Raw genomic sequence first — 23802 nt, 5'->3', positions numbered from 1 at the left:
TTCCCCCGCCAAAGCCCTCTCTCAGCAGCTCCCTGGAGTCTGCGTCTGCCCTTTCCCTTCTCCCAAGACAGACGGGGTGGCACTCCCCGCTGCTGCTGTCCTGGGACGCCTCTCCAGCCACTGGGCTCCCTTCACCCTGCCCACAGCATGGGGAGAGGCCGTCGTGAAACTCTCCTTAGCCACTCACCTCAATACCCAACAGACGCCCCTTTCCTCCTGGTGCCCTGAAGGCTGCGATGGTGCCCTGAATCAGGAGCCCAGCTGATCGGGCGAGGTGCACTTTGGCACCCCAAAGCTGGGAGCCAGGCCCTGGAGAGGCCTACGCCTTCCACCCGAGGACCGCCCATATTCCCGCAGGGTGTGCAGGGGTGAAGAGCAGGCGTTGCTCTGGCATGCCGCCCTTTTGGCTACTTTGTGATCAAAGCCTATTTTGACATTTCATGTGTTCAGTTTCATTTTTATTTATTTTAAAATATTCTTGCAGAAATGGTTTACATGGAGGCTTTGTTTTTAAACAGCCCTTTGGCTGACCTCCTTCCATCACTGTCTAGAAAACATTTCAGATTTCCACATGGAAACAGAGCCCAGGGCCCCAGAAACCCTCACCCTTGCTTCATCCAATCCATCTGCTGCCGAAGGTCTCCTCAGCTCCGGGCTCTTGTTCCTTTGGAAGCACCCAGAGGCCCCACTCTGTCTGGCCCTCCAGGGTCAACTCACTTCTCCCACACCTTGTAATCCCAGCACTTTGGGAGGCTGAGGCAGGCGGATCACCTGAGGTCAGGAGTTCAAGACCAGCCTGGTCAACATGGTGAAACCCCGTTTCTACTAAAAATACAAAAATTAGCCAGGCATGGTGGCGAGTGCCTGTAATCCCAGCTACTTGAGAGGCTAAGGCAGGAGAATCGCTTGAACCTGGGAGGTGGAGGTTGCAGTGAGCCAAGATCGCACCATTGCACTCCAGCCTGGGCGACAAGAGCGAGACTCTGTCTCAAAAAAAAAAAAAAAAGCTATGAGAGGCAGGTCTGGGAGCAAAGCAGATCCCTACCTATGGAAGCTCAAGAGGCTTAGGGGTTTCCGTCCTCCGAACCCAAGGATGTCAGAGGCCCCTCTGGTCCCCAGGGGCAGGGGGTGTTAAGGAGGAACCCATGGGCTGGTCCTGGAGAGGAAGTCTGGATCCGGCGGGAGACGGGAGCTGCCCAAGGCCTCCGGGGCAACACCAGGGCCTGTGCCTGGCCGGGTCTGACTCCTGACTTCTAGCCCCATGTCCCGGGGCGGAGCCTGTGACAGTAAGGACATGCCACTGGGCACCCAGGGGGAGTCCTTCATTGTCTCCTTAGCTACAAAGATGGGTGCCTCATTCAGGATGAGGGAGAAGCCACTCGGAGCCTGAGCCAGCCGGAGTCGGGCTGCGCGTGCTGGCAGGGGCCCATCAGATGCTACCCCTCACCCTCAGGAGGCTGCCACCAATGCACCCAAGAGTCGTCCCCTGGTGGGAAATTCCATTCTAATGAAGAGCCTTTGTTCTGACACAAAGAGATGGAGGCAATCCCTTCTGAGAGCAGTCTTTCCTGCTCACCTCCCTGGGACCCTCCAGCTCCGCCCCACGCCCTGCCTCCCTCCTTCCTGGTGCTTCTGTGGGCACCGCCCTCTGGGTGCAAGAGATGGGTGGGGGCCTCCTTTGTCCACAGAAGCAGAAACACAGCACCAACATGCAAAGGCTGAGTGGGGACCCAAAGCCCACACAGCCAGCCCTATGTGTGGTGGACGCGGAGCTTGAAGCCCAGAGAGGGGAGGTGGCCGGCCAAGGTTACACTGCTGTGAGCTAGGCAGAAGCAGGCCCACGAGGACCTGGTGCTGACCCCATCTCCGGCACCTGCCTTCCCCAGCAGCCTCAGCTTTCTGGGACACTCCGTGTTCACCCCACATTCATGCAACTGCTCCAAAAGCCCCTGCTGGGGTCCAGGGGCAGGAGTGGAGCTCGCAAGCTCTGGGAATGCCGGCCCGGCCCCCGGCTCCCCACTCTGAGGTCTCGGGAACCCCAGGGGCAGCAGAGCTTCCTGTCCCTGTTATGCCAGCGTCCGACACTCAGGCCCTTGTCACTGCTCAGCTCGGAGTTTAGTGTGGTGGCCGCAGAGACCAAGGCTGTGTCCTCCAAGCCATGCCGTCTGATCACCCCTGGTGGCCCGAGCCCAGCTTGGAAGGAATGGTAGCTCCAAGTGAATGAATAAGCGAAAATGAAAGGGGCCGTTCCACAGGGTGATGAGGGGTGGCTGTGGGGACCCCTCCCTGGGGAGCCCGGCCCTGGTTTAGTGCTCCTGGGTGGGGCTGAAGGGCTGGGTCCACTTGGAGACATCCAGGAAGACAGTGGAGGCCCCGTGGTAGAGCCAGAGCCGGGGCAGGGCGCCGTGGCGGGTCCAGGTGTCCCGAACTGTGTCGTAGGCCTCCATCTCCACGTGGTAGTCACCTTCCATGCCCTGCCAGCGGCCGCCCGTCACGTACAGCGCATCACCCAGTGGCACCAGCGCGCCGTTCTCATGCAGGCTGTGCTGGGACTGCACCTGTGCACGCTCAGCGGGTTAGTGTCCGGTGGGCGGGAGCCGGAGAGCAGGGCTGATGGTGCCCTCAGCAGGGTCGGGGGAGTGGCAGAGAGGACAGCCAGCCACCTGGCCCAGATCCCCTCCCGGGCATGAGCGCAGAGTCCCTGGGCAGCCCACCCCAGCCCCTCCAGCCTCCTCAGACCCTTCTTTTGGTGGGGAGGTCCCTTTCCCTCTCTGAACCTCAGCCCTTGGGATGACACTTCCATGCCCTGCAGCCAGAGGGGGCCCTGAGGCCTCCCAGGGAGGTCTGGGCTGACTCGAGGCCTCACTGAGGCTTCGCTGTCTCACAGGAGACAGGTGTGGCTCAGCCCTGGCAGACACTCAGGAAAAGCCTAGACCAGCCCACTGTGGGTGTCCTTGCCTCACCCCTGCACCCCCTGCTCAGTCTATGGCCTTGGCAGTGCCCCGGGAGGGGTTGTGGGGTGAGGGCCGGCGGCTTTCCAGAGGCTGGAGAGAGCTGCGGCTTCAGGAAGAGCCCGGGCGGGTGGAAGTGGGAGGCCGGTCTGTGGCCTCCAGATGAAGACAGGGAAGAGATGAGGACCCAGGCCGGGAGAGGGTAAGACAGAGCCCTGCTGTGCTGGGACCTGAGCCTGGGACAATGGCCTGGGCTGGAGGAAGGCCTGGGTGTGGCCCAGCTGGGAGGGCCCAGGCAGACACGCTGGCCTGGCAGGGCCCACCCTGCACCTGTCTCACCACTGTAATGGGGGCCCTGGGTCAGCTGAGCAGTGATGCCAGGGGACAGCTGTGGGCAGCAGGATTGGAGAAGTTCTGTTGTCACCCGGACAGCAGCCTGCAGGGCGGCTGCAGGAAGGCGTGCCACCTTCTCAGCCTGCAGGGACTAGGAGTCTTGGGGCAGTGGGCAGGCCCAGGGCATCTGGCTTGATGCCAAGACCCATCCCCAACTTCCTGGGCACTGTCCCCTTCACCAGGGAGGCCGCCCAGAGGCCTACCTCCCTCGCCTTCCTCAGGGACTGATGGTCAAAGAGCGAGCCATGGTGGGATGGTGCTGAGGACAGCAGGAAAGCCCCCAGGCTGGTGGCTCTCACCTCACCCTCAGCTCAGGAACCCCCTCCCCAACTTGGCCACCCTGGGGCAGAGGACCCCCTCCCTCCTGGTCCCTATAGCACCCTCCGGCTGAACCTGGTTTTTCTCCCTGAGAAGGAGGACAGGCCACTCCTTTGTAGGAAGCTGGGTGTGCAGGGACAGAGCACCAGTGGCTGGCAACCCAAACCACGTTCTCCCACCATCACCGTCACCCCTGTCCTCAAGGGGACTCGGGCCAGGGCACTGTTGTCACCTTGTAACCTGGGGGGATCTCGGCCTGCACAACCCCCTTCACTGTGGGCCCTCTGTGGGCACCCCAGCCTGCGCTGTCCCCTTCGCAGTGGGCCCTCTGTGGCACCCCATCCCTCACTTCCCAGGCTGGCTCTCTGATGTCAGGAGCCCCGGGCAGGGGCTCACACATGTTGGGGGAGGGGGCGGCCCACCTTCTGCCACAGGTTGGCCCCGGGGTCATACACGTAGACCTTCTTGGTGTTGTCCCCGATGAGGTAGAGCTCCCCGTGCAGTGCGGCGCAGCGCGGCGAGGACAGGTACTTGGGCAGGAAGGGCGAGGCGATCACACTCCACGCATCTGTGGGGGGCACGGGCACTGGCCACCGTCACCAGGGTTGCCAGGGCGGGCACTGGCACTGTCCCCCACTCTGAGGGACCCTGGACTCAGTGCCTCTCTGAACCTCAGTGAACCTGTCTGTAAAATGGGAGCAGGTCCCTGTGGTGCAGCTGGGAGGGACCCACACCTGCCTCTCACCCAGCCTCGATCTTTCCCTCTGGGGACAGTGGCCCCTCACAAGGCTGCAGCATAGGTGAGGGGCCTGTGGAGGGTGCAGGGGTCCCTCAGGACTCTCCCTGTGGTGGGGGTGCTTTGGCCTGGCTGCCGCCCCACCCACCCCACCCTGACTAGGGACTGCTGGGGGCCCCTCCCTGCCCAGCCCCCAACCCCGGGCCTGGTACCCAGGTGGGCCTTGCCTGGACTCTGGGCCCACCAGTCAGTCTCTTGAACGGTCCTTACATCCACGCCTCAGATCAGGGCCCGCCACCATCTACACTGTCCAGAGGGTGAAACAGGACTGGAGACCAGGGCTGGGCTAGACGGCTGAGAGCTCAGGGAGGCTGTGCTGGGCCTGAAACTCTGGCACAGAGTCCAGAGCCCAACATGGGCCTCGAGGCCTCGGAGGTCAGGGGCAGCACTCCCAGCCCGTGAGGCCCTTTTGGGTAGAAGAACAGCCAGGCAGCTGCCAGGTGCTGGGCTCAGATCACTGGCACCCCAACCCCAGCCCCAGCCCCAGCCCCAGCCCACTGTTGCCCTAAGGCCTGAGCAGGACAGACGTGCAGCTCACCTCTGCGCTGGGACTCTGTGGAGGTGTCGCAGTGGGTGTCCGACCCCTTGGGCCCCTGCCTTCCTCCACATCCCCTCCTCTTTGTGAGAGGCCTGCGGCTGCCGGCTCTCTCCACCCCGGGCCCCGTCTATCCTCAGGAGCCCCCATCCTCACCATCACTACGAGCGGACTGTCGCCTGTCAGAGGGGCCTGTGGTCCTCTTTCCTCGGTCCCTGAGCCCCACCCACCTGTGACAGGGTTGTAGCACTGCAGGGCCAGGGCGTTGTACTTGCAGGCGCTGGAGCCCACCAGGTAGAGCCGGCCCCGGCAGCCGGCGGCCGAGAAGTTGCTGACGTATTTGAGGGCCGGGCTGACGGGCGTCCAGCTGTCCGTGTAGGGGTCGTAGCTCTCCACCTCCACCACGTCCAGGGTGGTGCCTGCGGGGTGAGGGCGGGGGCAGGTCAGGGCTGGGGACGAGAGGGGAGGCCTGGAAACTCAGGGTCTGGGGCTTTGTAAGGCAGCAAAGTGGTGGGAGGTGGGGTGCGCTCCGCATTTCACAGACAGGGAAGCTGAGGCTCTGAGAGGTGCCAGCAGCTCCCAAGGCCACCCGGCCAGGAAGTGGTGTGGGGGGTGGATACTCGGGCCTAGAAATGCCCCACTCCAGAGCTCGAGCTGGGGCCGATGTTCGGGAAAGAGGTGGCAGGGAGCTGTCAGGAGGCTGCCCGCCCCCAGGCCCCTCATGTGCTGGCAGTCATTTCCTGGGGTGCTCTGAACTGGAATGGAGGACGCCAGCCCTGGGAGGGCAGGTTGTGAGACCCTGGAGCTGTAGGCAGCTCCCTCCCAGTCCCAGATACAGTCTGGGTGTGGCAGTGATGGGGACGCCTCCTGGGGAGAGCAGGCCCTGGCCTGGGCCTCTGTGAGCACCTGGGGACCTCACAAGCCCTGGGCTCGGGAGCCCTGGGTGCTTTCTGCTCTCTGGTTGGGGACACGGTAGCCACTGAAAGGGGACAGCTGGGACAGGTGGGGCGTTAGAAGTGGCCTCAAGACCAGTTCATCACCTACAGAGCTTTTGGGCCACATGTGTTTTGTTTTTCTTTTCTTTCTTTTTTTTGTTTGAGACAGGGTCTTGCTTGGTCACCCAGGCTGAAGTGCAGTGGGGTGCGATTACGGCTCATTGCAGCCTCAACCTCTCAGGCTCAGCAATACTCCTACCTCAACCGGCACGTGACACAATGCCTGCCTTTTTTTTTTTGAGATGGAGTCTCACCCTGTCACCCAGGCTGGAGTGTAATGGCTCGATCTTGGCTCACTGCAACCTCTGCCTCCTGGGTTCAAACAATTCTCCTGCCTCAGCCTCCCGAGTAGCTGGGATTACGTATCCAGCTAATTTTTGTATTTTTAGTAGAGAGGGGGTTTCACCATGTTGGCCAGGCTGGTCTTGAACTCCTGACCTCATGATCCGCCTGCCTCGGACTCCCAAAGTACTGAGATTACAGGCGTGAGCCACTGCACCTGGCCTGGCTACTTTTTTTTATTTTTTATTTTTTATGGGCTGGGGGCAGTGGCTCCCTCTTGTAATCCCAGCACTTTGGGAGGCTAAGGCGGGTGGATCACTTGAGCCCAGGAGTTTGAGACCAGCCTGGACAACATGGTGAAATCCCATCACTACAGAAAATACAAAAATTACCTGGGCATGGTGGCATGCACCTGTGGTCCTACCTACTCAGGAGGCTGAGGTGGGAAGATTGCTTGAACCCGGAACATGGAGGTTGCAGAGAGCTGAGATCACTCCACTGCACTCCAGCCTGGGTGACAGAGCAAGACTCTGTCTCAAAAATAAATAAAATAAATAAATAAATAAATAAATAAATAATTTTTAAAAGGAAGACAGGGTCTCTCTATGTTGCCGAGGCTAGTCTCAAACTCCTGGGTAACATAGAGAGACCCTGTCCTCCTCCAAGCAGTCCTCCTGCCTTGGCCCCGCCAAGTGCTGAGATTACAGGAGCGAGCCACCACACCCGGCCACACTTTGTTTTTCGATGTTCCTTTAATCAGTGACGGCTCCTGGGTGACTCCTTGCTGTAGCTGCAGGTGCTGGCAGGTGGGTGTGGCCGTCCCCACTGGCTGCTCCTGCAGGAACCCCTCCTGGGGCCTGAGTCACCATCTTGCTGTCGCTGTCCCAGCACAGCAGAGGCAATGGGAGCTGGCTAGGGAGGACACCCGGGCTGTGGGTCTCGATGGCCCACCTGGTCAGGAGCCCTGGCCTGTGGCTTGCCCGCCCCACCAGACAGCAAGCCCTGAGGGTGGCAGTGGGAGCGGCATCTCTGTGGTCTCCGAGGCCAGCATGGGGCTCTCTGTTCCTGTTGCTGCAGGGATGAGAGGCTAGAACCAGGCCCCAGGGAGAGGGGAGAGGAAGGCCTCACCGCCGATGACGTAGATCTCCCCATTGAGGGCCGCGCTGGCGTGGTTGGTGCGGGGCTTCAGCATGGGCGCCACAGGCTTCCAGGAGGCCTCCTTCAGGCGGAAGCACCAGGCCTGGGTGGTTGACCAGGTGTCTGTCTTTGTGCCCCGAGAGCCACCTGCTGGGAGAAGTTCTGTCTACATGGGTGCCACCAGCTGGGGCGCCAGGCCAATGGGGTGTGGATACCAATGTCCAGGGGCCTCCTCCCGTGCCAGGCCATGATCTCCAACGTGGTGAGCCAGAGGTGGGACCAGGCTCACCGAGCTGTGTGACTGCCCAGGTCCCTCCATCCCCCATAAACAAGGACGACAAAATCAGTGGTTTCAAGCCCCTATCAGCAGAAGTTTGTCCCCTCCCAAATCTTACAAAGAACCCCAATTTCTGAGATAGGAAAGAGCAAAGTGACCCCTACATCACACAACTCCCGCTGGGGACCAAGACAGACACCTGGTCAACCACCCAGGCCTGGGGCTTCCCGCTGAACGAAGCTGCCTGCAACCTTGTGGCGCCCCGTGCTGAAGGTCTGCAGCAGCCACGCCAGCGCGGCACTCAGCGGGAGGTCTGGAGCCTGCCCTGAAGGAGCTGTGTGATGCAGGGGTGGGTACACACTAGCTTGTGTACAGAAGCGGCTTCCAGCTCCCACGAGTGACCACGGATTCTAAATGTCCTTGTTTTCACATGCATGGAAAGGCCTCGGCAAGCCTTGACTAACCGTCAGGGACCCCACGGAGTGCGGGGAGTTGCACTGAGCCCGGTGCTTGGCTGGGCAGGGCATCTCTGGAAGGGTCCCCGAGCTGCCCACCTGTGACATAGATGTTGTTGTTCAGGGCCGCCAGGGAGAAACCCCACTTGTGGTAGTCGGGGAAGTCTGGAAGTGCCATCCACCTCTCTGGCAGGAAGAGAGAGGCACAAGGGTCAGACTGCCAGGTTCCCTGCTGGGGCGGTCCCCACTCCCCCTTCCCAGGTGCCTTTCCATGCACCGGGTGCAGAAATGCCCCCCTCACTGGTGGGGAAAGGGAGGGGCAGGGTGACACTGGTACGGGGGCCCAGGGGGTCATGGGTGCTCTGGCTCATTGTGTCTCCCCCACCCACTCCGCAGAGCCTGGCGCTCAGAGTGGACACAGGATAGCCCCCTGGAGAAGCAGCAAGGCTTTGGAGGCCGGGGTCTCACCTTGACCCTGCAGTTGACCCCACTGACCCCAAATGGACCATTCAGCCCGTGGGTCTGGTCTGTCAGTTAGATGCGGTGTGGGTTAAGTGGCCTGATCTGTGGGTGTCACTAGTGGGTGATAACACCAACAGCATGCCTGCCTGCCTGCCTTCCTGCCTGCCTGTCTGCCTGCCTGCCTGCCTGCCTGCCTTTCCTTCCTTCCTTCCTTCCTTCCTCCCTCCCTCCCTCCCGGCAGCCAGGCACATACAGGGGATCAGGACCTGCAGCAGGCAGAGCAGGTCCAAATCTCAGCTGTTGTGCCCCAGCTGTGTGTCCCCAGGCAAACCCCAGCCTCAGTTTCCTTGTTGTAGAATGCGGATGACCCCAGCCTCCCAGGAGCTATGGGGACTTCACAGAACTGCTCAGCTGATGACAGCTGTTAGGATTATTGTTCCTAGAGTTGTGGGGCAGAGCAGTGTGCCCAAGTCAGGCCTGCCTCTCAGAGCTACAAGAGGTAAACTGAGGCAAGAGATGAGAAAATGCTTTGGAAAATCAAGACAAGACAATAAATGTGGAAATGGTAAAGTCCTATAAATGGACATATTTTGGATGTTTGTGGAAGAGACACAGGCCTTCGGGATGTCCCCTAGGAAGACTCTGTTTACTGTTTATGACCATTTTTGGGAGATGCGGAATTCCAGGTCTCCCTGGGAGCAGAGCCTGGCACTGTGGGCAGGGACCGTGTCCCCGTGACTCATGGCTCTGTCACCCCAGGGTGGGGGTTGCCCAGCCGTCAACAGGCTCTTCCTGCCAGCGTCCCCGCCTCCCAGCCAGGTCTGAGAGACAGCTGCTCCCTCCTGACATCAGCCCCAAATCCCCTCTCGTCAGCCCCTGACCCGAACAGCTGGCCTCGGGCTTCCTGGAGCCTGCCAGCCGCTGATGCCAGGGAGATGGTTGGCAACCTGCCTGGTGGCCCCACGACACCAGCCAGCCTGCATCAGCCCTTTCCAGAGCACCTCCTGGGGCCAGTGCAGGGGGCCTCCAGAGCCACTGCAGGGCCCCTCATGACTCCTTTCCCTCCAAATGGCAGACCTGGCCTCAGTGCCCACTTCAGGGCTCCCTACAACTGTGTGAGGAAGCAGCAGGAGCCCATTTCACAGATGACGAAGCTGAGGCTCAGAGTGAGGTCACCTGTTTGAGGGCTGGGATTAGAACCCCGTTTGGGCTGATCCAGAAGCTGAGCTCTCACTCCTCCAGCTGCCTGCACCCCTTCACCCCCCACCCCACTCTCCCCGTGGGGTCTCGATTCCCCCGGCAGGTGCACTGAGCAGGGAGCATGGGGAGGAGGCAGTGGCCAGGCCGCCCACCCCACAGGATGCAGACTGGACCATGGAGCCCTGTACACCGGCTCCAGGGCCTAAAAGGGACCAGAGTCCTGGGCTCCGGCTGCAGGGAGAGGGAACAGCAGTGCCCCCCAGCCTTCCCCCTGCACTGGGGTGCCCCAGGCTCCTCTGCAGCCCCCAGGTGAGGCCCACCCAAGCACACCCCTCACAGTGGCCTCACACAGCTCCGGGTCCTCTGTGAGCCTCACTCGCTCCACCTGCAAGGTGGACACAGCGGCTCCCGCCGGGACAGAGGGACAGCAGGTGGGCCCAGATGCAGGAGGGGTACTTACTGGCCTTGCTGTTGTAGAAGGCGAAGTTCCCAAGGCGGGGGGTGGGCTCCTCACCTGCCTCATCCTCCTCCAGCGCCTGCCCGCCTACCACCACCAGGACCTCCTCCAGCTTCTGCTGGAGGGCGAGTGGTGCCTGTGGGGGGGAGCCCAGGGTCAGGGCAACAGCAATGTGTCCCCATGCCCTGAGCCCCCGCGTGTCCTGGGCAGGCCTCAGCATGTGTGCGCATGTGTGCATGCATGTTGCTGGAGATGGCGCGTGCCCGAGTGCACGAGCTGCTCCCTCCTTGCACCATGTGCCTTTCAGCGGCATTCCTGGCGTTCCTGAACCACCTTCAGAACCGACCCCACAGCAGGTCCGCTGTGCCACGTATAAGCTTCTCCCTGCCCGTGCTCCCTGGGTGGCCTCCAGCAGGCAGCACGAGGGTGTCCCAGCTCAGTGGGAAATGCTGGCTGTCTTAGGAACGGCCGGTAAGCAGTCACTGCCTAGGGCTCCCAGGACCCCAGGCTCTCCGACAGCCATCCGCCCTGGCCCCACATATAGAACCCCCAGATCTCCCACTGCCAGGAATTAGAATACAAGGTAACCACCTACGGGCAAGGCTCTGAAGCCAGCTCCAGCAGGAGGCCGGGCGCTCTGTGACTGGCTGGAATCCAGTGGGGACAGGGGTTAGGGTTTAGCCCACTACTCACTCCACCCTTGGCCTGAGGACCATCAGCCTGAGCCACCCTTTGTCCCTGGACTTGGCCCTAAAGGAGTGCCCCGGAGCAAGGCCCCTGAGCAGGGTGCCCGGCAGCTGATCGAGCAGCCACTCCCAGACCTGTCACTCCACCATGACCTGCCATGCCTGCCAGGCACACGGCCAGCACAAACAGGAAGTAGCACCCCATAAAAGCTCGGGCGGACTGCCAGGCCTGTCTGTACCTCCTTGCCTGTGCACAAGCTACACCACCTTCCTGGATGGTTTTCCCCTCTTTTCCTCCTTGTGAGCTCCTATCCCTCCTCTAAGGCCCAGCTCAGATGCTGCCACCTCCAGAGAGCCCTCCTTGACTGCCAGCCCCTCCCAGAATGCATCCTAGGCATGTATTTGGCCCTTCCGCACTGCCTGAGGTCTGTTTCCAGGCTTGTCCCACTGAGCTGCAGGCTCCTTCAGGACAGAGTCAGATCTTACCACTTCCACATTCCCCTGCCCCTTGCACCCAGGGTGTGACACACAGAGGCACGATCTGCACTTGAAGGGTGAATAGTGATGTCCTCATAGGGAACTGGCCCAAAACAAGGAGCGTTGCAAGGTCAGAGTGCACCTTGGAATGTCCACTCCTTACTCTGTCCCTACTCAGGTGGGGTCTCTGGGGCTTTCCTCCCTGCTTCCCAGGGATGGGGGCCTCTCAGCCGCTCACTCACCCCATCATGGCCCTGGGACAGGGCTGCCCGGCATGCCTCTGACTCCTGGATCAGGGGCTCTGAGGCCAGCAGTTGCTGCACGCAGGGCCTGGGCACGGCGTCCAGGTGCACTAGGCTGAGCAGCTCGGGCAGGTGGGCGGCCCGGGCCTGCGGGTCATGGCGCACCCAGCGCAGCAGGGCCTCGAGTCGGCTTTGCTCCGGCTGCACCTGCAGCAGGTCGCTGGCCAGACAAGTGACCAGCCGGTCTCGAGGAAGCTGCAGGAACTCGTCCTCACGTGCCACAGCCTCAAAGTTCTCTCGCAGGAAGGCCCAGGCTTTGGCAGCCACGCCCAGCAGCCCTTGCTGCTCCCCAAACTCACAGATGCCCAGGCAGTTGGCAGCATCCAGTTGCTGCTGCAGGTAGCGGCCGCAGACCTTCTGCACCGAGGGGAAGTGCAGGCGCGCAGCCGTGCGTGTCAGCGCCTCCACGTTGCCCTGCGTGATGGTCAGCCGGCCTGTGTACACGAAGTCCACCAGTTGTCCCACCACAGCTGGCTCCACGTCCCGCAGCTCCACACGCGCAGAGAAGCTCTCAGCGAAGTCACCCGCAAACATGGCATGGAAGTAGGGGCTGCTGAGCGCCAGGAGGCCACGGTGGCATGGCAGCTCCCGGCCGCCCACCAGCAGTGTGACATCGGCCAGCTTGGGCTGAGAGCGCAGCCGCTGCAGGCCGTCCAGCATGTCCTGGGCATGAGAGGGCAGGTGGAAATCCAGGTCATCCATGTTCCGCACCATGATGCCGTGCCCAGGGGACCTCAGTAGTCCACCCACTCAAGGGAAGAAGTGCCTGGAGCCGCCCGAGCTCCTAGGAGAGAAGAGAGCAGGGTCAGCCAAGTGGGGATGGTCTCAACCTCCTGAGCAACCCATCCAGTCTGTCCATCAGCCCTTTCTATCCCTTGATAAACACAGGATGAGCATCGACCATATGCCAGTCACTTTACCCACCATCTGCCTCAAGCCACCCCCAGAACCCTGCAAGGTAGGGCAGGTGTCATTCCCATTTGCAGTGAGGAAATTGAGGTTCAGAGAGGGTGGGAGACCTACCCATGGCCAGGCATTCAGGGCAGAACAGGGTTGGCAAAAGAACCCATGCCCTGGGTCTCATCCGCAACCCTGGGCTACACTGAGCCCACCTCCTAGGGGCCCTGGGTCTCATCCACAACCCTGGGCTACACTGAGCCCACCTCCTAGGGGCCCTGGGTCTCATCCACAACCCTGGGCTACACTGAGCCCACCTCCTAGGGGCCCCGGAGGCACCCAAACTCCCGGGAGGCATCCTCTGTCGCAGATCCCACATTGCTGGGGAGGCCATTTGGGGGCTGCAGCAGCTCCTGCTCCCGCAGTGCTCCCAGGTGCCAGGCCACGTGCTAAGCATACAGAGAAGCTGTGCATTCACCACTCAGCCCCACAACAGTCCTGGAGGGTGGGTGCAATCATTGCCTCTTTTACAGCTAGGGAGACTGAGGCACAGAAGATTTCAGTCACTTGCCCAAGATCACACATCTAGGAAGTGGTGGAGCTGGAATTTGAACTCAGAGCTAGGCTTGGGGGCCCAGGCTCTGAACCCTGCATTCCACGTGGCCGGGTGGAGGCTGTTAAACAGAAACGGCCAGCCAAAGGCAGCGTCCTGGAGGGTTTCGCATCACCACGCCCGCATGGTTGAAGTCAGCAAGGCCGCTTTCAGGCTCATGTAATTATGTGCATGTGGTTTATGTCCTTCTGGTATCGCACCCTAAGACAACCGTCCGTAGGAGAGATCAAGTCTGTGCACAAGCCTTCGACCCGGGTCACCCCAGGGCGAAAGGCTGCGCAGCGGAGAGGCCGTTCGTCCGCTAGGGGGCGCCTCGCGGGCCATCCCGGGCGGGAGAAGCGGCTGCGCGTCCACAGGTGCAAAATGCGTGGGAACGCCAGCGGCATGGAAATAACAAAGCTCAGCTGGAGAACCAGGAGGCCAAGAATCTGGCCCCGGCAGCCACGGTGCAGGTACAGGTGCAGGCGGTGGGAGCTAGGGCTCCCCGACTTCCCGACCCCGGTGCCACCTCTTGACCCCAGAGCGGGGAAGCACCTGGGAGCCCACAGGGCCTCGCGGACCAACCCGGGCTCGCGCACAGGGCAGCTCAGGCGGCCGGGGCCCCACGCCCCAGCATCCCGGCCGGTACACGAAGTACCCACCCAACACTGCATGCATGGGGGGTCCTGCCTGGCCCCTCCCCAGGAGGCGCTGGCCCCGGTGAAGGCGGCTCTGCCCTCCCTGGGCAGCCGGGAGATGAGCTGGGGCCTGAGTAGGCGACGGGGCTGTCCCTGGGCCACCGCCTGCAGGCCTCACATTCCCGTCATTGTTGTGCTCCCTTGGGCCAGCTGCTGCCGGGCGATGGGCCGGCAGGCGTGAGCGCCCCCACTTCCCCTGGGGAACCCAGGGGTGCCTGCTGACACCTGTCACCCTGCAGTCCCTGCATGGGTCGGGGCTTCCTGAGGGTCTCAGAGCCTCACCCCAGTGCCTGCCCAGGCCCGGAGTGAGGAAGCTGAGTGGGCAGGACAACAAAAGGCCTGAACCCAGCCAGGCTGGCGACTGTGGCCGAGTGGCCCTGGCTGCCATCCGAGGGGTGGCCCAGCCTCTCCCTCCCACCTCTCCGGCTGGGACACAGAGGGAAACCTGTCTCCTGAGCCCCCACCCTGAGGAGCCTGGCTTGGCCGCTGGCAGGGGCCAGGGGGCGTCTCCGAAGCACCCTGCTGTGATCCGGGGCCTCACCCACCCTCCCCGCTGCTCCCGGCTGGGTTCCCCCTGCCCTCTCTGCTTCCCCTGCCCCAGAGCCCCCTGGATCCTACCTGTCACTCAGCCTGGACCTCGAAGCTGAGAACACAGACCCAAGAGAGCAGGACTGCCTAGCCAGCAGCCAGGGGACACGGAGGCCTGCAGGGCGGGGCAGGGCTGGTCTGGTGGCCACGTGGGGAGGGTATTTTTAGCCGCTGTCTGCAGGGCGAGGGGAGGGTCAGGCAGTGAGGGCTGGGCTGGTGGGGGAAGGAGTGCGATGCTGGCTCCCGCTCCTCGGTGACTGTTAGCTCAGAAAGCCCACTGAGGTCCTCCAGGGACTTGTGGCCTAGGACAGACATCAGGAAGGGCTCCAGGGCAAGGACAGGTGAAAGCTGCAGCGGTTGGGCTGGCTGGTGGGGGCAGGGATGCAGCTTCCCCACCTGCTTCCTCGTCTACAAGGTGGGGACAGTGGAGCCTGTGGTGGGGGCCCGGGGTCGCAGAGAGCCTCAGCCCAGGGCCAGGACACCGACAGGTGCTGCCCTCGCTGTTGATGTCAGTGGCACCTATGTGTCCTCTTGTTCTGTTGTCACATGGGAAAATGTGATTATCATGAATAAGCACAGGTTGGTCAGCAGAGGCTTTCCAAGCTTGGGGTCCGTGGTGGCAGTGGGGAAACTTTGCCCAGAGAGGGGAGGCACCACCCTCAGTTGCCCCGCCCAGCTAGCGCAGATAGGGGAGATCCTGGGGCTCCTTGCCCTGCTACCCCATGGCCTTGGCCTCGGGGCTGCCCAGGATGGCTAAGAAACAGGGTCATCTAAAAATACAGCAGTGGACTCTCAGCCTCCCGTCCAGCACTTGGTTCACGATAGTCGCAGGGGGAAGCCCTCACGCCTGGGACTGAACTGGGCTCAGAACCACAGGCCCTGACCAAAGTGAGGTGGGTTAAGTTGGGGACCCAGGAGGCCACTGGACATTTCTCACACCATGGCCAGAGCAGAGCTTTGTGGCTGAGGGACTTCAGGTGCATGGGAGAGAAGCCCTCAGCCCTCAGCCCTCTACCCATCGGCCATGTGGGCCTGACCAGTATGACCATTTCCATGTGTGCTGCGACCTGGAGGAACTGGGGAGTACTGGGTATGGCTGTGGCCTCTTGATGCTACTAGGGATTGTCCTAATGCTCTTACAGACCAGAGAGGCCCAGGTGGCCCCCAGGGAGACAGAACCCCACTCCTGGTCCTGAGATGCACACAGCCTATGGAGGGGAAGCTCACCTACAAATTACTGCCAAGTCTGCAAGGTGCCCTCAGGGTTACCTTCCATAGAGATTCCCTGAGTCCATGCTTCCTCTACAGCCCAGCCTGGCCCAGCCATAGCCCAGCCCAGCTCAGCTATAGCCCAACCATAGCCCAGCCATAGCCCAGTCCAGCTCAGCCATAGCCCAGCCATAGCCCAGCCCAGCTCAGCTATAGCCCAACCATAGCCCAGCCATAGCCCAGTCCAGCTCAGCTGTAGCCCAGCCATAGCCCAGCCCAGCTCAGCCATAGCCTAGTCCAGCTCAGCCATAGCCCAGTCATAGCCCAGCCATAGCCCAGTCATAGCCCAGCCCAGCTCAGCCATAGCCCAGTCATAGCCCAGCCGTAGCCCAGCCCAGCTCAGCCATAGCCCAGTCATAGCCCAGCCATAGCCCAGCGCAGCTTAGCCATAGCCCAGCCATAGGCCAGCCCAGCTCAGGCAGTCCAGCCGTAGCCCAGCCATAGCCCAGCCCAGCTCAGCCATAGCCCAGTCATAGCCCAGCCATAGGCCAGCCCAGCTCAGCCAGTCCAGCCGTAGCCCAGCCACAGCCCAGTCCAGCTCAGCCATAGCCCAGCCATAGCCCAGCCATAGCCCAGCCCAGCCCAGCCCAGCCATAGCCCAGCCATAGCCCAGCCCAGCCCAGCCCAGCCCAGCATAGCCTGGCCCCCGCTCCTGCTCCTTCCCCTGCTCATGATCCACACTGTCCCAAGATTTTCCCCCTGGCCTTGGGCATCAGCCTCATGTTGGGTGGGGGACCCTCATGGAGGACCCCAACTCTCTGTGTCCAGGACCACTATGGGGCGGGTGCTAGAGTGTTGGGTTTCCATACTGTCCCCCCTGTTTGCAATCCCAGCTCGGGCTGGAGGAAATGAGGACAGGGGATGCTGATGACAGGCTGCTGTCACGGGGAGCTGGCTCTGCTCGGGGAACAGCACTGCTTGCCAAGTGTGGAGGCCTCACAGCAGCCGTTGTGGGGCTCGGAGCCCCAGCACCTCAGATGACAGGTCAGTCTGGGAAACTCAACACCGGGGGCGCAAAACAGATCCTCCATCAAGAGATTGCTACTGAGTGGCGCAGTTTTTAAAAATATACCGCTTGTTTCTTTTTATGAAGATAAAAATAACACAAGTTCCTTTTGGAAAACATAAAAATAAAAAGCAGAAAGTGTCACCAGTAAAAGATCATTCGCCATTAATATGCTTCCAGCTCTTTCCTGTTGTCAAAATGAGCCTGCCTGCATGTGTGGGTCAGCGCCCTTTCCTTACACCTTGTTATATTGTGGGCGTTTCTGATGTGATCAGCACTTGAAGATTTTGAATTTTTGCCAGGCGCGGTGGCTCACGCCTGTAATGCCAGCACTTTGGGAGGCTGAGGCGGGTGGATCACCTGAGGTCAGGAGTTCGAGACCAGCCTGGTCAACATAGTGAAACCCCATCTCTACTAAAAATACAAAAATTAGCCAGTAGTGGCAGTGCACACCTATAGTCCCAGCCCACAGAGCCTCCCGCCCCAGGCCAGGCTTCTGATGACTGCAGCTGGGCTGAGCACTTCGTGAGACATCCTGAGATGCAGCCACCACACACACGTGCTCCCGAGGAGAAACTGAGAGATGATGCATGTGACCATGGGTGTGCGCTGTTCTAGGACTCTGGATTTCAGGCAGTTGACTATGCAGCGCTAGGTCACTAGTGCAGCAGACAAAAACATGTAAACAGCAGAGCAGTGGGGGGCTTCCATCTCAGATACGAAGATGTCATCATTATAGCACAATGTGCCATCAAACAAGGTGGTTTTGACCCAAGAATAAACAAATCCCAACAGTGAACGCACAGAAAGCGGTGCCACGGCAAGTCTGCAGGGAAGGAGGGGCCGTCTGACGTGTAAGAGTGCTGGTGAAAGGGAACCAAGGACAGCCCGATGGAACCCAGGCCCCAAATCACCCCAGATGGAGTGAGAGGTGCTGTGCAGGGCTGTAAGGCCCCCGAGAGGTGGGCAGACTGATATGCAGACCTGGCCTGGGATGTCCTCACAGCTGGAAGGCCCCCAGCCCAGCAGAGGGGAGCTCACTCACAAAATTTTTTTTTTTTTTTGGAGATGAAGTCTCGCTCTATCACCCAGGCTGGAGTGCAGTGGTGCAATCTCTGCTCATGGCAACCTCCGCCTCCCAGGTTCAAGCGATTCTCCTGCCTCAGCCTCCTGAGTAGCTGGGATTACAGGTATGCACCACCATGCCCCGCTAATTTTTTTGTATTCTTAGTAGGGATGGGGTTTCACCATGTTGGCCAGGATGGTCTCCTGACCTCAAGTGATCTGCCTGCCTTGGCCTCCCAGAGTGCTGGGATTACAGGCGTGAGCCACTGCACCCGGCCTTACACATTTTAACTTGGTGATTTCACACTCGGAATCTATTCTGAGGGAATAATCACACAGGTGACGCCACCTTCGTTGTAATAGTCCCAAATGGAAAACAGCCTGAGCGTCCACAAACAGGAGGAGGTTATCACTCCTAGCTTCACAAAGAGCGATATCATCCTACTGAGATGAAATTGAAAATGTTTTTTGTTTTTGAGACAGAGTCTTGCTCTGTCACCCAGGCTGGAGTGCAGTGGCATGAGCTTGGCTCACTACAACCTCTACCTCCCAGGTTCGAGCAATTCTGCCTCAGCTTCCCGAGTAGCTGGGAATACAGGTGCCCGCCACCACGCCCAGCTAATTTTTGTGTTTTTAGTGGAGATGGGGTTTCACCATGTTGGCTAGGATGGTCTTGATCTCTTGACCTCGTGTTCCACCCGCCTCAGCCTCCCAAAGTGCTGGGATTACAGGCGTAAGCCACCACGCCCGGCTGACATTGAATTTTTAAATGAGCTGGGCTTTGCATTAAGCCTGTGCACTGACATGCGGGGAGCCCGCCCCTCTGCACATTGACCCAGCTGTGAGGGAGAAGCTGGGGTTCCAGCACTGCCCTTGAGGAGGGTTTCTGTTTTTCCACATCTCCATCCTGCCCTCATCTATGGGCTGGGGACACGGGGCTCCCTTTCTCCTGGATGTTTTTGACTCATCGGGAAGCCCCCAGGCTTTGCGCCTTTGCTTTGCACGTGGCCGCCTCACTGATGTCGGTGCCTCCAGGGCGCTGTGGATGCCGTCTCTGGTCCTCAGTGAGATTTTTGTCAATTGAACAACAGATTTATAGGCACCAAACGGGCCCTACAGCTGTGAGTGTGGCGTTGCAGGGGCCAGTGCCTGCCTGCCCCCGGGAACACGTGCTTCCCACAGGTGAGCTGCTGGTGGGCCACGGGTTCCAGCTGCTGGGCATCAGAATCGTCTGGAATGTGTTAAAACCCCAGCTTTCCAGACCCACCCAGGCCAAGGGAATCAGAATCCCTGGGGCAGCTCCCCCAGAGGCAGGGTTTTGGCAGAAGGTCATTTAGGGGTCACCCCAGGGCACCCCAGCAGCACTCCAGGGGCCCAGCCGGGATCTGAGCCACACCTCACCCCTCGCCTGGCATCCCACCCCAGGCTCTCCTGGGACCCCTGATGCGTGTGTCCCCTGCTGGCCTTGATCTAGCTCCTCAGCTGGGAAACTGAGGCCTGGAGGCTATGGAGGACTTGCCCAAGGGCACGGCGAGTGGGCAGGGACGGCCAGAGCTAGGAGGGCCGACTCCCTGCCCAGTGCTTTCTCTTGAGCACCCTCGGCCAGGGAGTGACCTGAGGCCTGCTGCCCCTGCCTCCAGCCCCCTCGTCTGTCAGGGCCCTCAGAACAACATTGCCAGCAGCTGGTGCATGAGGGGATCCCGGGAGACACTGCAGCGCCCAAACCTTCTGACGCCCCCAGCCAAGGGCTCTGCCTAGACCCACCTGATGCCCCTTGCCCTCTGCCAGCCCTGGGCAGTGGCCGCACTGGGTGGAGCAGCCCTCCTCTGTCTCCACTGGGCGCGTGTTGTGGCCAAGAGCCAGGGCCCCACTGACTGAGAGGCAGTGTTCAGGATGCTCCTGGCTGGTCCCAGTGCCCTGCTCATTAGAAACAACTCTGAAACACCCGTAATCCCAGCACTTTGAGAGGCTGAGGCGGGCAGATTGCTTGAGCCCAGGAGTTCAAGACCAGCCTGGGCAACATAGCAAGACTTTGTCCCTACAAAAAATACAAAAAAATTAGCTGGGCATGGTGGCTGACATATGTAGATTCAGCCACTGAATCTACAGAAAAGAAAAGAAAGAGAGAGAGAGAAAGAAAGAAAAGAAAAGGAAGGAAAGAAAGGAAAAAAAAGAAAGGGAAGAAAGAAACAAAGAGAAGGAACTCTGCAATGCTGGCTGCATGTTGGTGAGTGTCTGAGACGATGCTGATTCCCCAGCACAGAGGCCCCTCCCATGTGGGACCCGCGTCCTCCTTCACCACAATCCCAGGAGCATGAGGTCCGCATGCATCCCAAGCTGCAAATGAGAAACCAGAGGCTCTGAGGGACCAAGGACAGTGGCCCTGGTATTTCGGCAGAGCTGAGATGAGGACTCATCTCGGGTTTGGTACCGGGCTCTGTGAGGGCGTAGGCGGCTCTCAGGGATGGGTGAACAAGCACAAGAGAGGGGGTGGGCTAGGAATGGGAATCTATTTAGCAAACACGTGTTCAGCTTCAGCTCTACGGCAGGGTCTTTAGCAGTGGAGGAAGCCAGAGCGGGCCGGCTGCAGAGTAGGCCCTTGGGGAAAAGCCACTGGCTCAGGGCTGGGGCCAGTGCTACTTCCCTTCCCGGCCCTGCCTGCCCCAATGGCCAATACCACCCCTCCCAATTTTACATCTTCTTGAGTGTCCCTCCCCTTGGGCCCTAGTCAGCTGCGAGGGTCTCTCTGTTCCATCCAACAGCTTGCCCGCTGCCCTCCAGGTTCTGCCTGGACAATAACCAGGAGCGAGGTGGGGAGCCCTGCCAAGCCTGTCGCCTGACTGCACCCTCCTCTGTCCCAGGGGGCCTGGATGCCAGGAGGAATATTCCTGAAGCCGCCCCTCCCTGCCACTCCCTGCTGGGCCATCTCACGGCTGCAGAGCCCCGCCTCCAAAGTCCCTGTGGGCTTGGGCCCCGCCCTCCTCAGCCCCAGAGCCTGGGTGATGACCCATTCTCCTGGCTGCCATCAGAAGCTGGGGACAAGCCACACCCTATGCCAGCCATGCCCAGCACCATGCCCAGTGATACTCGGCAGCAGTACCCAGAGCCCCCGAGGACGGAATCCATCTCCCTTCCTGTATCCCTCCCTCCAGTACCCAGGCCCCTGTGAAGAGGTGTACTGTGGGTGACACCCAGGTGCCCTCAGGGAGTATCCACACCCCACCGAGGTCTGGCTGCTGCCCACCCCTGCCGGCATTCTCCTCTGTGTGCGGCAGCCTTTGAGAGTGGGCGCCAGCCACCCTGCCTGGGGGACTCTCTCTCAGCCACTGCTACTCCCACGTCCCTGCTCTCCGGCCTTGCTGGGGCCCACGACTAGGCCGGGGCTGGTCAGGTTGGAGGACAGGGGCCCCATGGGGAGCCTTCCTTTGAGGGAGCAGGGCCTCTGGAGAACCCTGGGCTGGGGCACTGGCCTGGCAGGCATCGGTGTGTGACCAGCAGGGATGGCCTGGCAGGAAGGCCTCCTGCCCATGGAATCTGTCCTCAGAATCACTCCAGCTCCCCCAAATTCACAGACAGGAGGTGAAGGGGTGTGGCCCAAGGTCAGCAGGAGAAACAGGGGCAGGACCAGGGCCTGGGGCCACCTCAGACACACATGAAAGGTGGATGTGGCCGAGACCACCAGCACCACGGAAACTGAGGGACAGGACACCAAGGTAACTGGTGGCACTGGGGAAGGACAAGCGGGAAACAGGCAGCATCCCAGGTCTCGGGGGCCAGCTGGGCAGAGGTGCCCTGGGCTGGGGTGGCCCATTGCCTCACTTCAGAGCCTGCCAAGGGGCTTCCTGGGTGCAGTGGTGAGAAGGAGTCCGAGTCCTGGCTGGGAGGAGAACCATGCCACAACAGAACAGTCCCGCAGCCTCCGATAACCAGCAGGACTGGAGGCAGCCTTGCCCGGCTCACCCGGCCACCAAGGGTGTGAGCAAGGAAAAGAAAACAGAAACCCCAAGTCACCCCCAAACCACATTCTGGAAAGCAGGCTGCCAGTAGGGTCATTCTCCAAAGTTGAACATCTCAGCTTCCTTCTCCTTCCAGAAGGCAAAGCTCCGGTTGATGTAGCCGCAGATGTCCTCGCTGTTGAAGCTGCTCTGCTGGGAGCGGGACCCCGGCCGCTTTGCTGTGGGCTCAGGGCCGCTGCAGGGGACGGTGGCGTGCGGCAGAGGCCCGAGCGGGGTCAGGCCTGACTTGCGGCCAGGCTCCGTATCCCAGGCGGGACGCTGGCTGGAGCCAAAGAAGCGGGCTTTGATGTCCTCGAAGCCGTCGGTCCAGGCCCGGCGGCCGGCGGCCACCTCGTCGGTCACGGCCTTGTGGAAGGCGCGCACAGCCTCCCAGCCGTGGATGCCCAGGTGCTCGAAGACCTCGAAACAGAGCAGGTGGCGCAGCTTCCGCTCCTCGGCCGGCAGGTCGCACTCCAGCAGCTGGAAGTAACCCAGCATGAAGAGATCCAGCGAGAGGCTGCTGTAGGGCACGGGAGCCCCGTCCACGTGGGGCAGGAACTGCTCAGGGGACAGGGCCCCGCGGGGCCGCCGGCTCAGCCGCCGCAGCTGCCGGGCGGGCACATGAGCCATGATGGCCTTCCAGTTGCCCAGCAGGTGGGTGATGGTGCTGCGCTGCTGCCACAGGTGGCCCAGCCGGGGGCCCTCGCTGGGCGGGGAGGGTGGCCCAGGGCTCCTGGCGGCCTCCTGGCCCCGCAACCCCGCGTGGCGGGCTCCTAGGGTCCTGCAGGCCACTGTCTTGAGGGCCAGCGTGTAGGCCAACCTCCTCCAGTGGCTGAGGAAGAGCATGATGATGCGCTCCTTGCGCAGGCTGGCCAGGTCCGGGCCGGCTGCGGCGCCCGCCTCCGATGGCACCTCCTTGCAGCTGATGCCGGAGTCCCTGGCCTCCTTTGTGTCACCAGGCCTGGGCTCCCCTGAAGCCAGGCCACTGTGGGGCTTAGGCAGGGCCGGCCAGCAGCCACTCAGGCACTGCCTGCGCTGGGCCCCCGGCTCGCAGGGGCCAGGGTCGAAGCCACAGAGTGGGCCGGAGGCTGACTCAAAGTTGCCCCGCAGCGTCCGCACAGACACCCCCCACTCCTGGATCTGGCGCTGGGCCTCGCTCCGAGGGGGGCTGGCCGAGGCCTCCCTGCAGGTGTCCTGCAGGGGCCGGGTGGCCGGCTTCTCATCCCCCTGTACCAGCCCATGCACGCCCTTCAGCAGCAGGGACAGGCTGCGTACCAGGCGGGAGATGTGGCTGCACCAGAAGGGCAGGGGCTGCCCCCTGGGGGCCACCTCCGAGGCCTCCGCAGAGCCTGTGGGCTCAGCCGCTGGGGTTGAGGCCTCCTCAACCTCCAGTCTGGGTGCCCGGGGCAGGAAGTGGCTGTTGACCGTGATGCTGACCAGGGGCTCGGGCAGCAGGGCCTGCAGCTCAGCCGCCAACCGGCCCAGCTCACTCTCATACTCCTGACAGCGGCGCCGAAGCTGCAGGTCTGCAATCTGCTTCTCCAGGTAGACCAGGTCATCCTCTGTCAGCAGCTCCCCAAAGGGCCCCAGGATGGCCTGGTGAGTCTGTGAGTACCTCCAGGCCGCCTGCTCCGTGGGGCCTGAGCACCCACCGTTGTCCTGAGCACAGGAAGGGCAGGGTGAGCCCGCCCACCCGCCATCAGCCCACCTAGCTTCCAAGTCCCTGAGTTCTCAGTATCTCTGCAGAGCCTCTGGTCCTGCCCCAAGGTAAGACTTTCAAGGGCTTCCCAGCTAGGGCAGAAGCCCCTGACCTGCTCTGCCCCAGTCTTGCTCTGCTCTCAGCCCTATGGCTCCCAGCCCCTATGGCTCCCAGCCCAACAGGCAAGGACAGGCTGGGCCCTCAGACACGGCTGTGCCACAGTCCTGAGACGATGGAGATGGGCTGTATTCCAGCAGCCAGGAGCCACCT

At 61.3% G+C, this 23802-nt stretch overlaps 2 protein-coding genes across 2 annotated transcripts in view; both read right to left on the bottom strand.

The window, feature by feature from the left end:
* Positions 1-428: 428 nt before the first annotated feature.
* KLHL30 (kelch like family member 30) lies at positions 429-14619 on the bottom strand. The gene is made up of 8 exons (XM_024243552.2): positions 14529-14619; positions 11664-12507; positions 10262-10394; positions 8239-8325; positions 7399-7554; positions 5224-5412; positions 4085-4230; positions 429-2558 (listed from the first exon to the last, which is right to left on the bottom strand). The coding sequence occupies exons 2-8, from the start codon at positions 12435-12437 to the stop codon at positions 2307-2309; spliced, it is 1737 nt and encodes a 578-aa protein (XP_024099320.2). The 5' UTR covers positions 12438-12507; positions 14529-14619; the 3' UTR covers positions 429-2306.
* Positions 14620-20329: 5710 nt separating this feature from the next.
* Positions 20330-23802, bottom strand: part of ESPNL (espin like) — a 32523-nt gene continuing 29050 nt past the window's right edge. The window contains exon 9 of the mRNA XM_024243595.3: positions 20330-23492. Within this exon, the coding sequence (XP_024099363.2) occupies positions 21888-23492 (1605 nt within the window). The 3' untranslated portion in view covers positions 20330-21887. The remainder of the gene's footprint in view (positions 23493-23802) is intronic.

This window comes from Pongo abelii, chromosome 11 (genome assembly GCF_028885655.2).
Source record: "Pongo abelii isolate AG06213 chromosome 11, NHGRI_mPonAbe1-v2.0_pri, whole genome shotgun sequence".
NCBI classification, from domain to species: domain Eukaryota; kingdom Metazoa; phylum Chordata; class Mammalia; order Primates; family Hominidae; genus Pongo; species Pongo abelii.
This window is presented reverse-complemented; position numbering and strand designations above follow the sequence as displayed.

Excerpts from the sequence above, each read along its gene's own strand:
- KLHL30 (XM_024243552.2), bottom strand. The coding sequence starts at position 12,437 with ATGGTGCGGAACATGGATGACCTGGATTTCCACCTGCCCTCTCATGCC. Across the intron at positions 10,395-11,663 it reads TGTCCCAGGGCCATGATGGG|GCACCACTCGCCCTCCAGCA; the intron begins GTGAGTGAGCGG and ends TCCCCCCCACAG. Across the intron at positions 4,231-5,223 it reads GTGCTACAACCCTGTCACAG|ATGCGTGGAGTGTGATCGCC; the intron begins GTGGGTGGGGCT and ends TGCCCCCCACAG.